A 21,598-nucleotide genomic window follows, 5' to 3' on the forward strand; every position below is an offset into this window, starting at 1 on the left:
GAATGAATTCCGTCCTGTGACTATTTTTACAATCTAATTTAAAATGGATATGATGAATATGCAAAGTGAGTATTTTTAATTGATTCCAGTGCACTGAAATATTTTTTTTCACCAGAAAGACACATCTCAATTCAACAGACTCTGACAGATCTGAAGAATCTTATAGACATTGAAGGAGGTGAGTGTTAGTCCAAACATTCAGGAGCTGCAGGGAAACAGTTCGTTTAGCACTCCCAGTACCGTACAGAGCAACGTTTTTCTGCTTTGCTGAGAGCAAATATAGTGTTGATTGATTTATAAGCCCTATTGAAATAATTTTCCTGGTTATTTGCAAATAAACTAGAAACCTAAAGGCAGCGCACCCTTTAAAAGCATAGCATGGTCTGCCACTTGGAGCAAAGTACTTTAGAAACCAATTACTCAGAAAGATGATGGGGCGCTTTTGGAAACCTTCTTAAAATTTGGGTTTTGCTGGACTGCTTATTTGTCAGTGCTGCTTTTTTTTCTCTCCTCTTAGCTTGGATACTGGAGTACACAACGAAATAGGGGAACATAACTCATTCCTTACTATTTCCAAAGACATAAAGGTTTGTTAGGGTTGTTCCGTCATGCTCTTCATCTGCAAGGATTTGTTTTTGTTCCAAGACTTAATGAGATTAGCAACTCGGTCATACTGGTTCAGAAGGGAATATGTATGACCTTTCATTGTGGTATATATTGCAGTCGCCACCAATACATTTATGAAACTGGATGATTCTGCATTTTTATTCACTATGGGCGAGATTCTTCAGCCATGCCCACCCGGCGACCAGAAATTCCTGCCCAAGATCAATGGACCTGTACATGGTCCGCATCGTGTCTGTGGCAATCTTGCGGTGGACACGGCCGAAGAATCCAGCCCTATGTTAACTAAAAATCACAATAAGCTTTTGGCATAAGATCAAGCTCAGTGCCTCACCGAGCAGAAGGAAACCGTAGCAGTGCTACACTTCACACACTGCAGGAAGTGTTGGAGCCTAATTCATTGACTTGGAGTGGCCCCAAAGCCAAACACTCAAAACCACCCCTCAGTTACTCCCAACCATGTTTCCAGCCACCTGATTGTCAGAGCTAACGCACCCCTGGACAAACACACCAAAAGAAAGATCCAGGGTGAACTAAAATAGCACCATCAGCAACACAGAGAGAACATCAGCCCTGCACCCTTTGAGGTTGTAGAACTAAAGAAGATCCTGCAGAGCTCGACGTGTGACAAGGTAGTAGGATGTGACAATATTGCACCAGAATTTATGAAACACCTGGGATCCTGAGCTCTTGCCTGGCTGACCCGATTCTACATGATGGTCATAAATTCCAACACCATTCTAAAGAAATAGCAGACCGCAAAAGTCATCGCTCTACTAAAATCTGGAAAAAAACCAATTCTTGCAGCTAGCTACTGTCCAATCTTTCTCCTGTCGACCCCGTATCAAAACCTTCAACGCCTCATCCTTCAGCACATATCCACAATCGTAGAAAATGTCCTTAGCGTCGATCAAGCTGGTTTCTGTAAGGACCACAGCATAGGGGAGCAGATACTGGCCTTTAGCACCTACATTGAAAACGGCTTTCAGCAAAACTCCGAAAAAGACTGGTGCTGTGTTCCTCAACCTCCCAGGCATCTATCATAGAATCTACAGTGCAGAAGGATGCCATCCGGCCCAACAAGTCTGCACCGCGCCTCGGAAAGAGCACCCCACCCAAGCCTACACCTCCACCCTATTCCCGTAACCCAGTTAACCCATCCAACCCTTTTGGACACAAAGGGCAATTTAACATGGCCAATCCACCTAACCTGCATGTCTTTGGACTGTGGGAGGAAACCGGAGCACCCAGAGGAAACCAACGCCGAAACGGGGAGAACGTGCAGTCTCCGCAAAGACAGTGACCCTTGCTGCAAATCGAACCCAGATCCCTGGCGCTGAGAAGCAACAGTGCTAACCACTGTGCTACCGTGCTGCCTATGTCACTATTTGGCACACTAGGGTCATTCTGGAACTGTCACGGGTCCTCACCCCGGGTGACTAAAAGCATCAGAACAATGTTGAACAAGCAAAGGTTCAGAGTTAGCCTTGGACAGGCAAAACGTACTTGGAAAAGACAAAGCAATGGATGCCTCAAAGCTAATTACTGGCTCCAACCCTGTTCAAATTGTACACAAATTATCTTCCAAAAACTACCTCCTGAAAATTCATATATGCCAATGACATCTGCCTCGCAACTCAAACCCCCAACTTCGACACTTGGCAGATGAAATGAAATGAAATGAAAATTGCTTATTGTCACAAGTAGGCTTCAAATGAAGTTACTGTGAAAAGCCCCTAGTCGCCACATTCCGGCACCTGTTCGGGGAGGCTGTTACGGGAATTGAACAGGAGATTGAACAATAAGCAGCACAGAGGTAAAATGCTATTGGGATAGATTCAGTTGAGGTTTGCTTCTTAATGGGACATTGTAATCACTGAAAAAACATTTTACCAAACTTACATTGTAGCATCACAAATGATGATCATGATGTAATATGGTCCTTTCCATTTCCAATGGTACAAAGCGTGAAAAAAAATGGAATTGATCCATGAAAATATTTCACTGCAAAATTCATGCTGGAATGCAGTATTGTCCCAGTAGCCAATTATTTTCGGGTAAATCTAGTATGCAAAAATGCTTCTTTAATATATTAAAATCCGGATGGGATTCCAGTGTTTGCAAATTAATTATGTTGCTCAAGCTGTTATTATGGTGAGTACTGCCGATGTGGATGAAAACAGTAGTGCGGAAATTTTTTTTTTTGTTGAATTTAGAGTACCCAATTATTATTTTTTTCCAATTAAGGGGCAATTTAGCCTGTCCAATCCACCTAACCTGCACATCTTTGGGTTGTGAGGGTGAAACCCACGCAGGGGAGAATGTGCAAACTCCACACGGACAGTGACCCAGGGCCGGAATTCGAACCCAGGTCCTCAGTCCCAGTGCTATCCACTGTGCCACATGCCGCCCTTAGTAGTATGGGAATTTAACCTTAAAATTAAATTTCATTGATACTGTGTTATATGTTTCCTCAGCTGGTAAGAAGACTTGTCCTTTGTGTCCAGAAGAAAAGTTCAAACCCAACTATAGTCATAAGTTGCGACGGCATTTGCAACATCTGCATTGGAAAGTGTCTATAGAATTTGAAGGTAAATTCTTTTTTCACCTATGTCACAGCAGACAAAAAATATTTATCTATCATCTAGTAGGTTGAATAGGGAAGGAGAGTGCACTTCAAAAAGATGCAAATGTCAAAACAGCCATTGGAACATTGGGCTGTATAGAACTGGGATTTCCTAGTAATGCTAATACAGCTCAGCGGGATTAATGTTGTGTCAGTTAGCAGTTTTAAAAGATTGAACAAGGGATGAACTTTCCACTTCCAGGCGGTTTTGAAGACATTTACAATTTAGCTAAGAAAAAACCTACCAATGGGCCAGGTCAAGGAGAGAGGTACCCACGGATCGGAACGGGGAGAGAGGCACCTAGGGGCTGGGAGCAGAGTGAGAGCCACCCAGAGTCGGGACAGGGAACGAGGTACCCAGGGCCGGGACAGGGAGCGAGGTACCCAAGGCCGGAACAGGGAGCGAGGTACCCAAGGCCGGGAGACGGGCAGCGAGGTACCCAGGGCCGGGACAGGGAGCAAGGTACCCAGGGCCGGGACAGGGAACGAGGTACCCAGGGCCGGGACAGGGCGAGAGGTACCCAGAGCCGGGACAGGGAACGAGGTACCCAGGGCCGGGACAGGGAGAGAGGTACCTCGGGCCGGGACAGGGAGCGAGGTACCCCGGGCCGGGACAGGGAGCGAGGTACCCCGGGCCGGGACAGGGAGCGAGGTACCCAGGGCCGGGACAGGGAGCGAGGTACCCAGGGCCGGGACAGGGAGCGAGGTACCCAGGGCCGGGACAGGGAACGAGGTACCCAGGGCCGGGACAGGGAGAGAGGTACCCCGGGCCGGGACAGGGAGCGAGGTACCCAGGGCCGGGACAGGGAGCGAGGTACCCTAGGCCGGGACAGGGAGTGAGGTACCCAGGGCCGGGACAGGGAACAAGGTACCCAGGGCCGGGACAGGGAGAGAGGTACCCAGGGCTGCGACAGGGAGAGAGGTGCCCAGGGGCTGGTGAGAGAGCCATCCAGGGACTGGGATGCGGCGAAAGCCACCCAGGGGCCGGAATAGATGGAGAGCCACCCAGGAGCCAGAATGGGAAGAAATATCTTCTCGGCATCCACTCTTTTCAGTAGGATCACCTGTCATTCTTCTAAACTGTCCAGCCTTTCCTCATAAGATAACCCCTTCATCCCAGTAATCACTCGAGTGAACCTTCTCAGAACAGCTTCAATGCAATTATATTATTTCTCTATTGTGGACTCAGCAATACCCTGTGCAGCTGTAGCATAACTTCCTGACTTTTATATTCCATTTCCCTTGCAATAAACAACAACATTCAATTTAGCTTCCTAATAATTTACTGTACCTGCACACTAACCTTTTGTGATTCATGTACTAAGTCATCCAGATACCTCTGTACCACCAAGTTCTGCAATTTCTCTCCATGTAAATAATATGATGCTTCTCTCTTCTTGCCAGAATAGACATCTTCCAACATTATATGCCACCTGCTAATTTTTGCCCACTCGCATAACCTATTGATTTCCCTTTGCAACCTCCTTATAGCCCCTTCACAACTTATTCTCCTATCCATCTTTGCGCTATCAGCAAATTTAGCAGTAATACAATCCGTCCATTCATCCAAGTCATTAATGTAGATCATAAATAGTTGAGGCCCCAGCACTAATCCCCATGGCTCCACTAGTTACAACTTGCCAATCCAAAGATGACTTATTTACTGTTTCCTGTTAGCTAGCCAATCCTCTATCCGTGTTCATTTGTTACCCCCAACATCATGAACTCTTTTGACATGTGGCATCTTGTCAAATGCCTTTTGGAAATCCAAGGACACCACATCTACAGGTTCCCTTTTATCCATGTTGCATGCTACTTCCTCAGAAGACTGTACATTATTTAAACACTATTTCCCTTTCAAAATATCATGCTGACTTTGCCTGATTGCATTGCCATTTTATAAGTCGCCTGTTATTAGCCCCTTAATAATAGATTCAAGTATTTTCCCTGTGACACATGTTTGTCGAACTGGCCTGTAGATCCCTGCTTTCTGTCTCCCTCCTCTCTTGAATAGAGGAGGTGCATTCACTATTTTCCAATCTGATTGAATCTTTCTAAAATCCAGGTAATTTTGGAAAATTACAACCAATGCACCCACTGTCTCAGCAGCCATATCTTTTAAGACCTCAAGATGCTGTCAGGTCCTGGGCACTTGTCAGCCTTCAGTTCTAATAGTTTTAGTACCCCTTCACTGGTGATTGCCCTTTTACCTCTAGATTTACAAATATTTCCGGAATGTTATTTGTGTCTTCGAGTGAACACAGACAAAAAGTTTCAGTTCAACACTCCTGCTATTTCCTTATTTCCCTTTACTGTGAGTCTATGCCGACTCTCTATAGGAGAAACTTACCTACTGCCTTTCCTGCCACTTCTCCCCGTAGCCCTGTACATTCTTCATTTTCAGATAATGACCCTCTTCAATGCCTCGATTGTATCTGACTCCACCACACTCTTGGGTAATGCATTTCAGATCTTAACCAGTCTCTGGGTGAAAATGTTTTTCCTCTTGTCACCACTGTTTCTTTTGCCATTTACCTTAATCTGTATCTCTTGTTCCCATTGATGAAAGGCTCAAGAACAGTTTTTCCTCACCTACATTGACCTGTCATGATTTTGAACACCTCTGTCATGAGAATGTCGCTTTAAGAAATGTTTGGCTGCTCATGTTACTGCAGCGATGTCAGAGTGTGGGTGGAGCTGAGCTCTGGTTCTGCTTTTTAGTTTCACTTTGCGAAAAGCTTGGGTGTGTCTGTCTTTTTGGTTTCGTTTTTCAGTGTGTTGCAGCTGAAGTCAGCAAAAACAGCTGTACTGTTGAGCTCTCTGCCATGAAGGACTATCTCTTAATCATTTGGTGAATTCAGAATTATAAATGTTTTCGGTATTGAATGTAAACCCTGATGTGCTTCTATTTAAAGGTTTGTTAAGTCTTTTGGGTGTAAAAGGACAGCATACAGGCTACTTAGTGTTGTATTCTTTGTTGGTTATCTTTGAATTAATGGTTGCTAAGTTATTCACTGTTTGTTTTAAAAAGGTTAATTTGAGTTCATAGAACAAAACAATGTTTTGTTTTAAAAATACTGGTCCATTTCTGCTGCGCCATACCTGTAGAGTGAGCTGTGTGCTCCCCATACCACAGTCTATTAAAAGTTGTGGGTCAGGTAAACTTCATGATACACTTTGGGATTCTCTAAACCCTGGCCCATAACAATTGGGGGCTCGAGGGGGATAAAAGTCTATCTATTGGATTGGCTTAGTGAACTTAAAGACAGTGAGGGGTGAGCATATTGTGGTTGCTTTTCAGGTGTGGTATTTTAGTTTAAGTGGGGAGTGTGTTGTGGACAATGGCTCTTTCAGAGGTTCTGAAGTTTTTAGGGGTGGAGACTGTCACACTCAGTACCTTATGGACAGAGACTAAAAGCAGACCGTTAGATTTGGCAAAAACATTGCAGTTAACAGTACCTGACAAAATGCGAAAAGATGAGGTAATTATGGCGGTGGTTAAGCATTTAAAATTGCCTGAGATAGAGTTTTACTCATTGGAAATGGCAAAAATTCAGTTGCAAATTAAACAAATGGAACATGAGAAAGAATTAAAGCAGCTTGAATACGAAAGAGAGAGAGCGGAAAGAGAAACAGAGAGAGAGGAAAAAGAAAAGGAGAGAGAAGAAAGGAGAAAAGAAAGAATAGCCCTACCAGAACAAAAAGAAAAAGAAAGGGAAATACAGATCCGGGAAAAAGATAGAGAGAGAGTTTGAACTTCAGAAAATGGCCATGAAACATGACAGTCAGTTAAAATTGGCAGACTTAAAAGGAAACGTACAGTTGGATGGTAGTGATGAGGATAGTGAGAAAGAGCGTCAAAGTCGAAGGCTTGGTGGGAATCTATTTAAATATGTCCAAGCATTGCCACGGTTTGATAAGAAGGGGGTGGAAGCCTTTTTCATTTCATTTGAGAAGGTAGCGAAACAAATGAAATGGCCACAGAACATGTGGGTATTACTGATTCAAACAAAGCTGGTAGGTAGAGCTAGTGAAGTGTTTGCATCACTACCGGAGGAGGTATCTGGGACGTAAGAGGAAGTGAAAAAATCCACCTTGGGTGCATATGAACTAGTGCTTGAAGCTTACAGACAAAGGTTTAGAAGTTTAAGGAAATAATTTGGTCAAACATACATGGCGTTTGAAAGGCTCAAACAGGGTAATTTTGATAGGTGGATAAGGGCTTTGAAAATAGACCACAAACGTATGAAGCTCTCAGAGAAATTATACTTTTGGAAGAGTTTAAAATTTCAATTCCTGATGCAGTGAGAACTCATGTGGAAGAGCAGAGGGTTAAAACTGCAAGATTAGCAGCAGAAATGACAGATGATTATGAATTAGTTCATAAATCAAAGCTTGGTTTCCGACATCAGTTTCAGCCTGTGAGGGATAGAAACTGGGGACATGAGAAATACTCAAGTGGTAGAGGCAAAGGTGATCTGATGGGAGATAATAAGGAGAGTGCAGCTCAAATTAAAAACAAAATCCAGGAGGGTGGAAAATAAATGAAAAGTTTCAAATGTTTTCACTGTAATAAACTAGGCCATGTAAAGTCACAGTGTTGGTGGTTGAAGAAAAGCACTGGGAAGGCTGATGTGGTAAAACAGGATAAGACAGTGGGGTTTGTTAAAGTGGTAAAAGATAGCCCAAGTGAAGCGAAGGAGGTGCAAAAGATTGTACAGCCTGATCAAGAGGTGATTGATAAGAAGGTGCCAGATCTCTTTAAAGAATTTACTTGTGTGGGTAAAGTTTACTCATGTGTATCAGGAGGAGAAGGTAAAGAAGTCAAAATTTTAAGAGGTACAGGAGCTAGTCAATCTTTAATGGTAAGAGATGAGGAGTTATGGAGTTTGGGAAGAATGTTGCCAGAAAAGGTGGTAATATGTGGAATTCAGGGTGAGAGGAGTAGCATTCCATTATATAAGGTAAGGTTGGAAAGTCCAATGAAGAGTGGTGAAGTGGTAGTAGGAGTAATAGAGAAACTATCTTGTCCAGGAATACAGTTTATCTTGGGTAATGATATAGCTGTATCGCAGGCGGGAGTGATGCCTACTGTGGTTGATAAGTCAGTGGAAAATCAGACAACTGAAGTGTTGAAGGACGAATATCCTGGTATTTTTCCGGATTGTGTGGTAACAAGGTCGCAAAGTCACAGGTTAAGACAAGAGGAGAAATCAAAGAGTGAAGATGACATTGAAGTGCAATTGTCAGAAACGATTTTTGATCAGATGGTTGAAAAAAAACAAGAACAGGTGGAGGATGAGGTGGATATTTTTAGTTCAGGAAAATTGGCGGAGTTACAACAAAAAGATCTAGAAATAAAACGGATGTATCAGAAAGCATAGACGGAAGAGGAATCTGCATGTATACCAGAGTGTTATTAGCGTAAAAGTGATGTCTTGATGAGAAAATGGAGACCTTTACATATGTAGGCGGATGAAAAGTGGGCAGTAGTTCATCAAGTAGTATTGCCGGTAGGATATAGAAAAGGAGGTGTTGTGAGTTGCACATGAGGTACCAGTGGGAGGTCATTTGGGGATAAGGAAAACTCGAGCTAAAATCCAGAAACACTTTTATTGGCCTGGACTACATAAACATGTAGTTACATTTGTCAATCATGTCACACATGTCAAGTGATAGGGACACCTCAAGCAATGATAAAACCAATGCCCTTAATACCCATTCCAGCATTTAAGGAATCTTTTACAAGGGTCCTAATTGATTGCGTAGGATCGCTTCCTAAAACAAAAGTGGGAATCGATATCTTTTGACTATAATGGATGTGTCTACTAGGTTTCCAGAGGCCATTCCAGTACGTAATATTACAGCTAAAAAGATTGTGGAGGAGTTACTTAAATTATTTACTAGATATGGACTACCCATAGAAATACAATCGGATCAAGGATCAAATTTTACCTCCAGGTTATTAAAGAAGTTATGGATAGCTTCGGAATAAAACAATTTAAATCAACTGCATACCATCCAGAATCGCAGGGAGTGTTAGAAAGATGGCATCAGACATTAAAGACAATGTTGAGGGCTTATTGTCAAGATTATCCAGAGGATTGGGATAAAGGAATTCCATTCGTACTGTTTGCAATTAGGGATGCACCTAATGAGTCAACCAAATTTAGTCCTTTTAAATTAAGTTTTGGTCATGAGGTAATAGGACCACTTCAATTAATTAAGGAAAAATTGATGGTGAGAAATCGGAAATTACATTATTGGACTACGTGTCAAATTTTAGGGAATGATTAAATAGAGCAGGTGAATTGGCTAGACAACATTTAAAAGGTGCACAAAATGTGATGAAACGGGTAGCAGACAAGAAATCCAAAGTTTGTAGTTTTGCCAGTGGGGATAAAGTTTTAGTGTTGTTACCAGTGGTAGGTGAACCTTTAAAAGCTAGGTTTTGTGGACGTTATCAGATTGAAAGGAAATTAAGTGAGGTGAATTATGTGGTAAAAACACCAGATAGAAGGAAAACTCACCGAGTGTGTCATGTGAATATGCTTAAAAGGTACTTTGAACGGGAAGGAGAGAAAAAAGAGGAGGGTTTAATGATTCTACCTCAAAGTGACGAACCAAATCCAGATGACTGCGAATTTGACATACCTCAAATTAAATTGGAAAACGAGGTTGTTCTTAAAAATTGGGATACATTGTTGAGCTATCTTCCAGAGGAAAAACGAACTGACCTGAAAGAGTCATTGATATCACATGGGCAAGTTTGTGGAGATAAATTGGGAAGTACTAAAATGACTATACATGATGTAGATGTGGGAGATGCTGTTCCAATCAAACAACATCCATACAGACTTAACCCTTTAAAATTGGCACAGGTTAACAAAGAGATTGAAAGTATGCTTAAAAATGGCACAATTGAAGTGGGTTGCAGCCAATGGAGTTCACCCATAGTGATGGTGCTTAAACCAGATGGTACCCGTAGGTGCGGTGCTTCGACAAGAAGTTTAAGTAACTCCTCCACAATCTTTTTAGCTGTAATATTACTTGTGGACTATAAAAAGGTTAATGCAGTAACAAGAACGGATTCTTATCCGATCCCACGTTTGGAGGGTTGCATTGAGAAAGTGGGACATTCAGTTTTTATTTCCAAATTAGATTTACTTTTTTTTAAATATATTTTATTCAAGATTTTTTGGCCAGACATAACAGCACATAGCGTTTCCTTTACACAGCAATAAAACAATATAAATAACAATGGCCAGTTTTAAACAAGTAAATAAATAATATATGAACAAAATCAAAAATAAAACTAAATGGCAACTGCCTTATCCAAGATAAATACTCTCCAAAAATACAATCCAACAATCCAATATACAATTACATATACCAAATACCTATACATACACAATAACATCCCTGAGAGTCCTTCTGATTCCTCCCCCCCCCCCCCCCCCCCCCCGGGTTGCTGCTGCTGTATTCTTCTTTTCCATTCCCTCTATCTTTCTGTGAGGTATTCGACGAACGGTTGCCACCGCCTGGTGAACCCTTGAGCCGACCCCCTTAGAACAAACTTAATCCGTTCCAACTTTATAAACCCTGCCATGTCATTTATCCAGGTCTCCACACCCGGGGGCTTGGCTTCCTTCCACATTAACAATATCCTGCGCCGGGCTACTAGGGACGCAAAGGCCAAAACATCAGCCTCTCTCGCCTCCTGCACTCCCGGCTCTTCTGCAACCCCGAATATAGCCAACCCCCAGCTTGGTTCGACCTGGACCCCCACCACCTTCGAAAGCACCTTTGCCACCCCCACCCAAAACTCCTGTAGTGCCGGGCATGACCAGAACATGTGGGTATGATTCGCTGGGCTTCTCTAGCATCTCGCACACCTATCCTCTACTCCAAAAAATTTACTGAGCCGTGCTCCAGTCATATGCGCCCTGTGTAACACCTTAAATTGTATCAGGCTTAGCCTGGCACACGAGGACGATGAGTTTACCCTACTTAGGGCATCAGCCCACAGCCCCTCCTCAATCTCCTCCCCCAGCTCTTCTTCCCATTTCCCTTTCAGCTCATCTACCATGATCTCCCCCTCGTCCCTCATTTCCCTATATATGTCTGACACCTTACCGTCCCCCACCCATGTCTCTGAGATCACTCTGTCCTGCACCTCCTGCGTCGGGAGCTGCGGGAATTCCCTCACCTGTTGCCTCGCAAAAGCCCTCAGTTGCATATACCGAAATGCATTCCCTTGGGGCAACCCATATTTTTCCGTCAGCGCTCCCAGACTGTCCCATCTACGAACAGATCTCTCAATTGTGTTACCCCTGCTCTTTGCCATGCTCCAAATCCCCCATCCATTCTCCCCGGAACAAACCTATGGTTATTTCTTATCGGGGCCCGCACCGAGGCTCCCGTCTTTCCCCTGTGCCGTCTCCACTGCCCCCAGATTTTCAGTGTGGCCACCACCACCGGGCTTGTGGTGTATTTCTTCGGTGAGAACGGCAACGCGCCGTCACTATAGCTTGTAGGCTAGTACCCCTGCAGGACGCCCTCTCCAATCTCTTCCATGCCGCTCCCTCCTCTTCTCCCATCCACTTACACACCATTGGGATATTGGCGGCCCAGTAGTACTCACTTAGGCTCGGTAGTGCCAGCCCCCCCCCGTCCCTACTACGCTGCAAAAATCCCCTCCTCACTCTCGGGGTCTTCCCGGCCCACACAAAACTCATAATACTCTTCTCAATTCTTTTGAAAAAAGCCTTCGTGACCACCACCGGGAGGCACTGAAACACAAAAAGGAATCTCGGGAGGACCACCATTTTAACCGCCTGCACCCTCCCTGCCATTGACAGGGACACCATGTCCCACCTCTTAAAGTCCTCCTCCATTTGTTCCACCAACCGCGTTAAATCTAGCCTATGCAATGTACCCCAATTCTTGGCTATCTGGATCCCCAAGTACCGAAAGTCCCTTGTTACCTTCCGCAACGGTAAGTCCTCTATTTCTCTGCTCTGCTCCCCTGGATGCACCACAAACAACTCACTTTTCCCCATGTTCACTTTATACCCTGAGAAATCTCCAAACTCCCCAAGTATCCGCATTATCTCTGGCATCCCCTCCGCCGGGTCCGCCACATATAACAACAAATCATCCGCATACAGAGATACCCGGTGTTCTTCTCCTCCCCTGAGTACTCCCCTCCACTTCCTGGAACCCCTCAATGCTATTGCCAGGGGCTCAATCGCCAGTGCAAACAATAATGGGGACAGAGGACATCCCTGCCTCGTCCCTCTATGGAGCCGAAAATATTCAGACCCCCGTCCATTCATGACCATGCTCGCCATCGGGGCCCTATACAGCAGCTGTTCCCATCTTATATACCCATCTCCAAAGCCAATCTCCTCAGCACCTCCCACAAATAATCCCACTCCACTCTATCAAATGCTTTCTCGGCATCCATCGCCACCACTATCTCCGCTTCCCCCTCTGGTGGGGGCATCATCATTACCCCTAGCAGCCTCCGTATATTCGTATTCAGCTGTCTCCCCTTCACAAACCCAGTTTGGTCCTCATGGACCACCCCCGGGACACAATCCTCTATCCTCATTGCCATTACTTTGGCCAGAATCTTAGCGTCCACGTTCAGGAGGGAAATAGGCCTATAGGACCTGCATTGCAGCGGGTCTTTTTCCTTCTTTAGGAGGAGCGATATCGTTGCCTCTGACATAGTCGGGGGCAGCTGCCCCCTTTCCCTCGCCTCATTAAAGGTTCTCATCAGTAGCGGGGCCAGCAAGTCCACATATTTCCGATAAAATTCAACTGGGAATCCGTCTGGTCCCGGGGCCTTCCCCGCCTGCATGCTCCGAATTCCTTTCACTACTTCCTCCGTTTCAATCTGTGCTCCCAGTCCCACCCTCTCCTGCTCCTCCACCTTAGGAAATTCCAGCTGGTCCAGAAAACACATCATTCTCTCCTTCCCATCCGGGGGCTGAGCTTCATATGATCTTTCATAGAATGCCTTGAACACTCCATTCACCCTCTCCGTTCCCCGCTCCATCTCTCCCTCCTCATCTCTCACTCCACCTATCTCCCTCGCTGCTCCCCTTTTCCTCAGTTGGTGGGCCAGCAACCTGCTCGCCTTCTCCCCATATTCGTACTGTACACCCTGTGCCTTCCTCCACTGTGCCTCTGCATTACCTGTAGTCAGCAAATCAAATTCTACATGTAGCCTTTGCCTTTCCCTGTACAGTCCCTCCTCCGGTGCCTCCGCATATTGCCTGTCCACCCTCAGAAGTTCTTTCAGCAACCGCTCCCGTCCTCTACCCTCCTGCTTTCCTTTATGTGCCCTGATTGATATCAGCTCCCCTCTAACCACTGCCTTCAGCGCCTCCCAGACCACTCCCACCTGGACCTCCCCATTATCATTGAGTTCCAATTACCTTTCAATGCACCCCCTCACCCTTAAGCACACCCCCTCGTCCGCCAATAGTCCCATGTCCATTCTCCAGGGTGGACGCTGTTCTTTTTCCTCCCCTATCTCCAAGTCTACCCAATGTGGAGCGTGATCCGAAATAGCTATAGCCGTATATTCCGTCCCTGTCACCTTCGGGATCAGCGCCCTTCCCAAAACAAAAAAGTCTATCCGTGAATAAACTTTGTGGACATAGGAGAAAAACGAAAACTCCTTGCTCCTAGGTCTACTAAATCTCAAACTCCTTGCTCCTAGGTCTACTAAATCTCCAGGGGTCTACTCCTCCCATCTGCTCCATAAAGTCCTTAAGCACCCTAGCTGCTGCTGGCCTCCTTCCGGTCCTGGACCTCGATCTGTCCAGCCCTGGTTCCAGCACCGTGTTAAAATCTCCACCCATTACCAGCTTCCCCGCCTCTCGGTCCGGGATACGTCCTAGCATGCGCCTCATAAAGTTGGCATCATCCCAGTTCGGGGCATATACGTTCACTAAGACCACCGCCTCCCCTTGTAATTTGCCACTCACCATCACGTATCTGCCCCCACTATCCGCCACTATGGTCTTTGCCTCAAACATTACCCGCTTCCCCATTAGTATGGCCACCCCCCTGTTTTTTGCATCTAGCCCCGAATGAAACACCTGCCCCACCCACCGTTTGCGTAGTCTGACCTGGTCTATCAGTTTCAAATGCGTCTCCTGCAGCATAACCACGCCTGCCTTAAGTTTCTTTAGGTGTGCGAGTACCCGTGCCCTCTTTATCGGCCCGTTCAGCCCTCTCACATTCCACGTGATCAGCCGGGTTGGGGGGCTCTTTACCCCCCCCCCCCCCTTGTTGACTAGCCATCCCCTTTTTCTTATTATCCAGCTCCTCACCCGGTTCCCACGTAGCTGTGTACCCCCCAGGCGGTGCCCCCCCGCCCCGCCCACCCCACCCCATACCAGCTCCCCCTTCTCCCCAGCAGCAGCAATCCAGTTGACTCCCCCCCCCCCCCCCCCGCTAGATCCCTCACTAGCGTAATTGCACCCCCCCATGTTGCTCCCAGAAGTCAGCAAACTCTGGCCGACCTCGGCTTCCCCCCGTGACCTCGGCTCGCACTGTGCGACGCCCCCTCCTTCCTGCTTCCCTGTTCCCGCCGTAACTATCATAGCGCGGGAACAAAGCCCGCGCTTCCCTTTTGGCCCCGCCCCCAATGGCCGACGCCCCCAGCTCCTCCACCTCCCTCCCTCCCTCCCTCCCCCATAACATGGGGAAGAGAGAAAAGTTACAGGGTCGCAGGATTAACAACTTAAAAATCATCTCTCCCCCCTTTTCCCCCCTCTTCGCCCCCCATATTCGCCCCACCACTTTGTCTCAAACGTTCTTTTTTATAACCCACTTATTCCAATTTCTCTTCGACAATAAATGTCCATGCCTCATCTGCCGTTTCAAAGTAGTGGTGTTTCCCTTGATGTGTGACCCACAGTCTTGCCGGCTGCAGCATTCCAAATTTGACCTTCCTTTTATGAAGCACCGCCTTGGCCCGATTAAAGCTCGCCCTCCTTCTCGCCACCTCCGCACTCCAATCTTGATATATGCGGATCACCGCGTTCTCCCACCTACTGCTCCGAGTTTTCTTTGCCCATCTGAGGACCATCTCTCTGTCCTTGTATCGGAGAAATCTCACCACTATGGCTCGGGGAATTTCTCCAGCCCTCGGTCTTCGCGCCATAACTCGATAGGCTCCCTCCACCTCCAACGGACCCGTCGGGGTCTCCGATCCCATTAACGAGTGCAGCATCGTGCTCACATATGCCCCGACGTCCGCCCCCTCTGCACCCTCGGGAAGACCAAGAACCCTTAAATTCTTCCTCCTCGCATTATTCTCCAGCACCTCCAGCCTTTCCACACACCTTTTATGGTGTGCCTCGTGCATCTCCATCTTCACCACCAGGCCTTGTATATCGTCCTCGTTCTCGGCAGCCTTTGCCTTCACGACCCGAAGCTCCTGCTCCTGGGTCTTTTGCTCATCCTTTAGCCCTTCAATCGCCTGTAATATCGGGGCCAACAGCTCCTTCTTCATCTCCTTTTTAAGTTCTTCCACGCAGCGCTTCAAGAACTCGTGTTGTTCAGGGCCCCATATTAAACTGCCACCTTCCGACGCCATCTTGGTTTGTGCTTGCCTTCCTTGCCGCTGCTCGAAAGGATCCACCGCAATCCGGCCACTTTCCTCTCCTTTTTCCATCCGTGTCCAGGGGGGATTCCCTTCTGGTTTACTGCACAGTGTTTTTAGCCGTTAAAATTGCCGTTGGGGCTCCTATTAAGAGCCCAAAAGTCCGTTCCACCGGGAGCTGCCGAAACGTGCGACTTAGCTGGTCATCGCCGCACCCGGAAGTCCAAATTAGATTTACTTAAAGGCTACTGGCAGGTACCTTTATCCGAAAGGGCAAAGGAGATTTCAGCTTTTGTGACTCCAGATGGTATATACCAATTCAAAGTTATGCCATTTGGCATGAAAAACGCCCCAGCCACATTTCAACGGTTAACTAACAAAGTTGTTTCAGGATTACCCAATTGTGCGGTATACATCGATGATCTGGTAATTTTCAGCCAGACATGAAAAGACCATTTAAAACATCTGATGGAGTTATTCAATAGACTTCAGAAGGCGGGTTTGGTGATAAACCGAGCCAAAAGTGAATTAGGAAAAGCCCAAGTCACTTTCCTTGGCCATACAATCGGACAGGGTCGAATGGTCCCACGGGATGTGAAAGCAAAAGTTATTGCGGTGTTTCCGATATCCTCGACACGACAGGAAATAATGCGAATTCTTGGTATGAGTGGATTTTACCGGAAATTTGTACCAAATTTTAGCAGTGTGGTCGTTCCACTGATGGACTTGCTCAAGAAGCGTAACATATTCCAATGGACAGCGGAGTGTCAACAGGCATTGACGGCCTGAAGGCGGTGTTAACCACTGCCCCTGTGTTAGCCATCCCAAATTATACCAAGCCATTCAAAGTGGCTGTTGATGCGAGTGATATGGGTGTAGGTGCGGTGCTTCTACAAGACGACGACGAAGGGATGGAGCGGCCTATTGGTTATTTTTCAAAGAAATTGAATTCTCACCAGAAGAAGTATTCAACGATTGAGAAGGAGACTTTGAGTTTGGTGCTGGCTTTGCAACATTTTCACATTTATGTGACCAGCAATCCGTCTGACACCGTTATATATACTGATCATAATCCGTTGACGTATTTGGAGCGATTCCGGAATAACAATGCACGGCTGTTTCACTGGAGTTTATTGTTACAGCCATTTCATTTAAAAATAGTACATGTGGCAGGATGGGAAAACGTGATAGCCGATGCTTTGTCACGAATGTGATGAACAGAAGGACTTCAGTTGGAGGAAGAAGAACGGGGGAAAAATGGACTATTAATATACCTGTTTGAGTGCGATTTATTTATTTATTTATTTTAAACAAAAAAGTATATTTACAGTGTGCATTTCTTAAAGAATAGTGAAAAGGTGCAAAATGAAACCATCTTGAAGTTGATGGAGGGGGTTTTCTTGGGGGGGAGGTGCCATGAGAATGTCGCTTTAAGAAATGTTTGGCTGCTCATGTTACTGCAGTGATGTCAGAGTGTGGGTGGAGCTGAGCTCTGGTTCTGCTTTTTAGTTTCACTTTGAGAAAAGCTTGGGTGTGTCTGTCTTTTTGGTTTAGTTTTTCAGTGTGTTGCAGCTGAAGTCAGAAAAAGCAGCTGTACTGTTGAGCTCTCTGCCATGAAGGACTATCTCTTAATCATTTGGTGAATTCAGAATTATAAATGTTTTCAGTATTGAATGTAAACCCTGATGTGCTTCTGTTTAAAGGTTTGTTAAGTCTTTTGGGTGTAAAAGGACAGCATACAGGTTACTTAGTGTTGTATTCTTTGGGGGTTATCTTTGAATTAATGGTTGCAAAGATATTCAGTTTGTTTTAAAAATACTGGTCCATTTCTGCTGTACCACACCTGTAGAGTGAGCCGTGTGGTCCCCATACCACAATCTATTAAAAGTTGTGGGTCAGGTGAACTCCATGATACACTTTGGGATTCTCTCAACCCTGACCCATAACACCTCTATCAAATCTCTTTTAAATCTTATCTTCTTCAAGGAAACCAGTCACAAATTGCTAATCTTATCTACATGAATCTTTTCTGCATTCTTTCTAACGTCTTCACAAATTCCTAACGTATGAAACCCGGAACTAGGTTCAGTACTCCTGCTCAGGCTAAATCAGTGTTTTATACAAATATAACATAAGTTCCTTGTTTTTATGCCCCTATTAATAAAGCTGAGGATGTGGTTTGCTTTATTGACTACTCTCTTAACCTATCCTGCCCCCTCCAAAGATTTATGCACATATACACCCATGCCCTCTGTTCATTTTGAATTGTACCCTTTGGATTAATGGGTGTTTCTATGGTTGGCAATCAGTAGCTACTGGTGTCCATCAGGGATCAGTGTTGGGCCCACAACTGTTCACAATTTACATAGATGATTTGGAGTTGGGGACCAAGGGCAATGTGTCCAAGTTTGCAGACGACACTAAGATAAGTGGTAAAGCAAAAAGTGCAGAGGATACTGGAAGTCTGCAGAGGGATTTGGATAGGCTAAGTGAATGGGCTAGGGTCTGGCAGATGGAATACAATGTTGACAAATGTGAGATTATCCATTTTGGTAGAAATAACAGCAAAAAGGATTATTATTTAAATGATAAAATATTAAAACATGCTGCTGTGCAGAGAGACCTGGGTGTGCTAGTGCATGAGTCGCAAAAAGTTGGTGTGCAGGTGCAACAGGTGATTAAGAAGGCAAATGGAATTTTGTCCTTCGTTGCTAGAGGGATGGAGTTTAAGACTAGGGAGGTTATGCTGCAATTGTATAAGGTGTTAGTGAGGTCACCTCCCATCTGGTCTGGTACACCCCGCCCCCTCCCCTCTGGTCTGGTACACCCCGCCCCCCACCCCTCAGGTCTGGTCCACCCGGCCCCCTCCCTGAGGTCTGGTCCACCCCGCCCCCTGCCCTCTGGTCTGGTCCACCCGGCCACCCACCCCTCTGGTCAGATCCACCCGGCCCCCTCCCCGAGGTCCGGTCCACGCGGCCCCCTCCCTCCGGTCTGGTCCACCCGGCCCCCTCCCTCCGGTCTGGTCCACCCGGCCCCCTCCCTGAGGTCCGGTCCACCCGGCCCCCTCCCTGAGGTCCGGTCCACCCGGCCCCCTCCCTGAGGTCCGGTCCACCCGGCCCCCTCCCTGAGGTCCGGTCCACCCGGCCCCCTCCCTGAGGTCCGGTCCACCCGGCCCCCTCCCTGAGGTCCGGTCCACCCGGCCCCCTCCCTGAGGTCCGGTCCACCCGGCCCCCTCCCTGAGGTCCGGTCCACCCGGCCCCCTCCCTGAGGTCCGGTCCACCCGGCCCCCTCCCTGAGGTCCGGTCCACCCGGCCCCCTCCCTGAGGTCCGGTCCACCCGGCCCCCTCCCTGAGGTCCGGTCCACCCGGCCCCCTCCCTGAGGTCCGGTCCACCCGGCCCCCTCCCTGAGGTCCGGTCCACCCGGCCCCCTCCCTGAGGTCCGGTCCACCCGGCCCCCTCCCTGAGGTCCGGTCCACCCGGCCCCCTCCCTGAGGTCCGGTCCACCCGGCCCCCTCCCTGAGGTCCGGTCCACCCGGCCCCCTCCCTGAGGTCCGGTCCACCCGGCCCCCTCCCTGAGGTCCGGTCCACCCGGCCCCCTCCCTGAGGTCCGGTCCACCCGGCCCCCTCCCTGAGGTCCGGTCCACCCGGCCCCCTCCCTGAGGTCCGGTCCACCCGGCCCCCTCCCTGAGGTCCGGTCCACCCGGCCCCCTCCCTGAGGTCCGGTCCACCCGGCCCCCTCCCTGAGGTCCGGTCCACCCGGCCCCCTCCCTGAGGTCCGGTCCACCCGGCCCCCTCCCTGAGGTCCGGTCCACCCGGCCCCCTCCCTGAGGTCCGGTCCACCCGGCCCCCTCCCTGAGGTCCGGTCCACCCGGCCCCCTCCCTGAGGTCCGGTCCACCCGGCCCCCTCCCTGAGGTCCGGTCCACCCGGCCCCCTCCCTGAGGTCCGGTCCACCCGGCCCCCTCCCTGAGGTCCGGTCCACCCGGCCCCCTCCCTGAGGTCCGGTCCACCCGGCCCCCTCCCTGAGGTCCGGTCCACCCGGCCCCCTCCCTGAGGTCCGGTCCACCCGGCCCCCTCCCTGAGGTCCGGTCCACCCGGCCCCCTCCCTGAGGTCCGGTCCACCCGGCCCCCTCCCTGAGGTCCGGTCCACCCGGCCCCCTCCCTGAGGTCCGGTCCACCCGGCCCCCTCCCTGAGGTCCGGTCCACCCGGCCCCCTCCCTGAGGTCCGGTCCACCCGGCCCCCTCCCTGAGGTCCGGTCCACCCGGCCCCCTCCCTGAGGTCCGGTCCACCCGGCCCCCTCCCTCAGGTCCGGTCCACCCGGCCCCCTCCCTGAGGTCCGGTCCACCCGGCCCCCTCCCTCAGGTCCGGTCCACCCGGCCCCCTCCCTCAGGTCCGGTCCACCCGAAACTCAAATGTGAACAAAACATACCAACTACTGCTGGGACAGCTACCAGTATAACATTGTGTGAATTATACCCACATAAATCTAAATGCTGCAGCAAATATCACCTTATTTGCAAAAAATCCAAGCTATACACTCAGAATCCATCTCGCACAGCATTACATTGCAAAAGCTGCTATGCTTATCCATTGACATTTTCATCTGCAAACTTCATAACCTAAAGAAAGAATGCGTTTGAATACATATGGTGCCTTTCACCTTTCAGGAGGTCGTAATGGACTTCACAACTAATGAACTTTTAATTGCAGTCCCTTTTGCTCCCGTGGGCAACACATCAGCTAAATTGTATGCAACATGACACCGCAAGAAACAGTAAGGAACATGGCCAATTAACCTGCCATTTTTGATTGTATTAATTGGCCAGCATGCTGGGAAAACTCCACTGCTCCTCTTTGAATAATGCCATGGGATCTTTTACATGCAGCTTCCAGCCTTTTCCTTTGTGGGATAGGCAGAACTTGTGTAGATTGCCTCTGCATTGAAATAAATCATATAAACCTTCTACGAAAACTTGAGACTGTCTTGTGTTGGTCAGATGGCAAAGTACATCGAAGTTCTGTGTAAGAGATTAATAGAATTGGAATTTGAATTCCTCATGTGTGACTTCCTGGTATTTGAATGTAAGATGCTTCTCAGTAGTTTCAAAACAAATTTTAAAACATTTAGCTTAAAAGCCTATCTTTTTTTTTAAGTCAAGAAAATGACTTTCTTTTTAAAATTTAGAGTACCCAATTTATTTCTTCTAATTAAGAGGCAATTTAGCGTGGCCAATCCATCTAGCCTGCACACCTTTGGGTTGTGTGGGCGAAACCCACGCAAACAAGGGGAGAATGTGCAAATCCACACAGACAGTGACCCAGAGCCAGGATCGAACCTGGGACCTCAGTGCCGTGAGGCAGCAGTGCTAACCATTGCGCCACCTTGTTAAGTCAAGAAATTGATAAATTAATTTTACTTGCAAATCTTTGCTACACAAGCTAGTGCAGAGCCTTGTGCAGAATGTTTGTTTCTCACTTATTCATTCTTTCGAAATTTGCATTAAAACAGGTTACCGAATGTGCATCTGTCATTTGTCCTGCCGACGCATGAAAACCAACCTCAATGGAGAACAGGTAACCGAAATATAAAGTTAAATTGAATGACAAATTTACATTCACGGTTAATATAGTCTGTTCATATATTTTGTATGTAGGTGTATATGTCTGAACTATCTATAGAAGCATTCACACACTCAAAAAAGAGTAGGTGTTGAAGAATTG

General features: G+C 47.5%; 1 protein-coding gene across 5 annotated transcripts in view; it reads left to right on the forward strand.

Moving 5' to 3' along the window:
* trmt1l (tRNA methyltransferase 1-like) overlaps positions 1-21,598 on the forward strand; it is a 146,749-nt gene that overhangs the window by 58,564 nt on the left and 66,587 nt on the right. For all 5 annotated transcript variants that reach the window (XM_072511264.1, XM_072511260.1, XM_072511261.1 and 2 more), the window contains exons 3-5: positions 116-178; positions 3,102-3,215; positions 21,387-21,451. In XM_072511264.1, the coding sequence (XP_072367365.1) occupies positions 21,395-21,451 (57 nt within the window). In that variant the 5' untranslated portion in view covers positions 116-178; positions 3,102-3,215; positions 21,387-21,394. The remainder of the gene's footprint in view (positions 1-115; positions 179-3,101; positions 3,216-21,386; positions 21,452-21,598) is intronic.

This window comes from Scyliorhinus torazame, chromosome 7 (genome assembly GCF_047496885.1).
Source record: "Scyliorhinus torazame isolate Kashiwa2021f chromosome 7, sScyTor2.1, whole genome shotgun sequence".
Taxonomy (NCBI): Eukaryota; Metazoa; Chordata; class Chondrichthyes; order Carcharhiniformes; family Scyliorhinidae; genus Scyliorhinus; species Scyliorhinus torazame.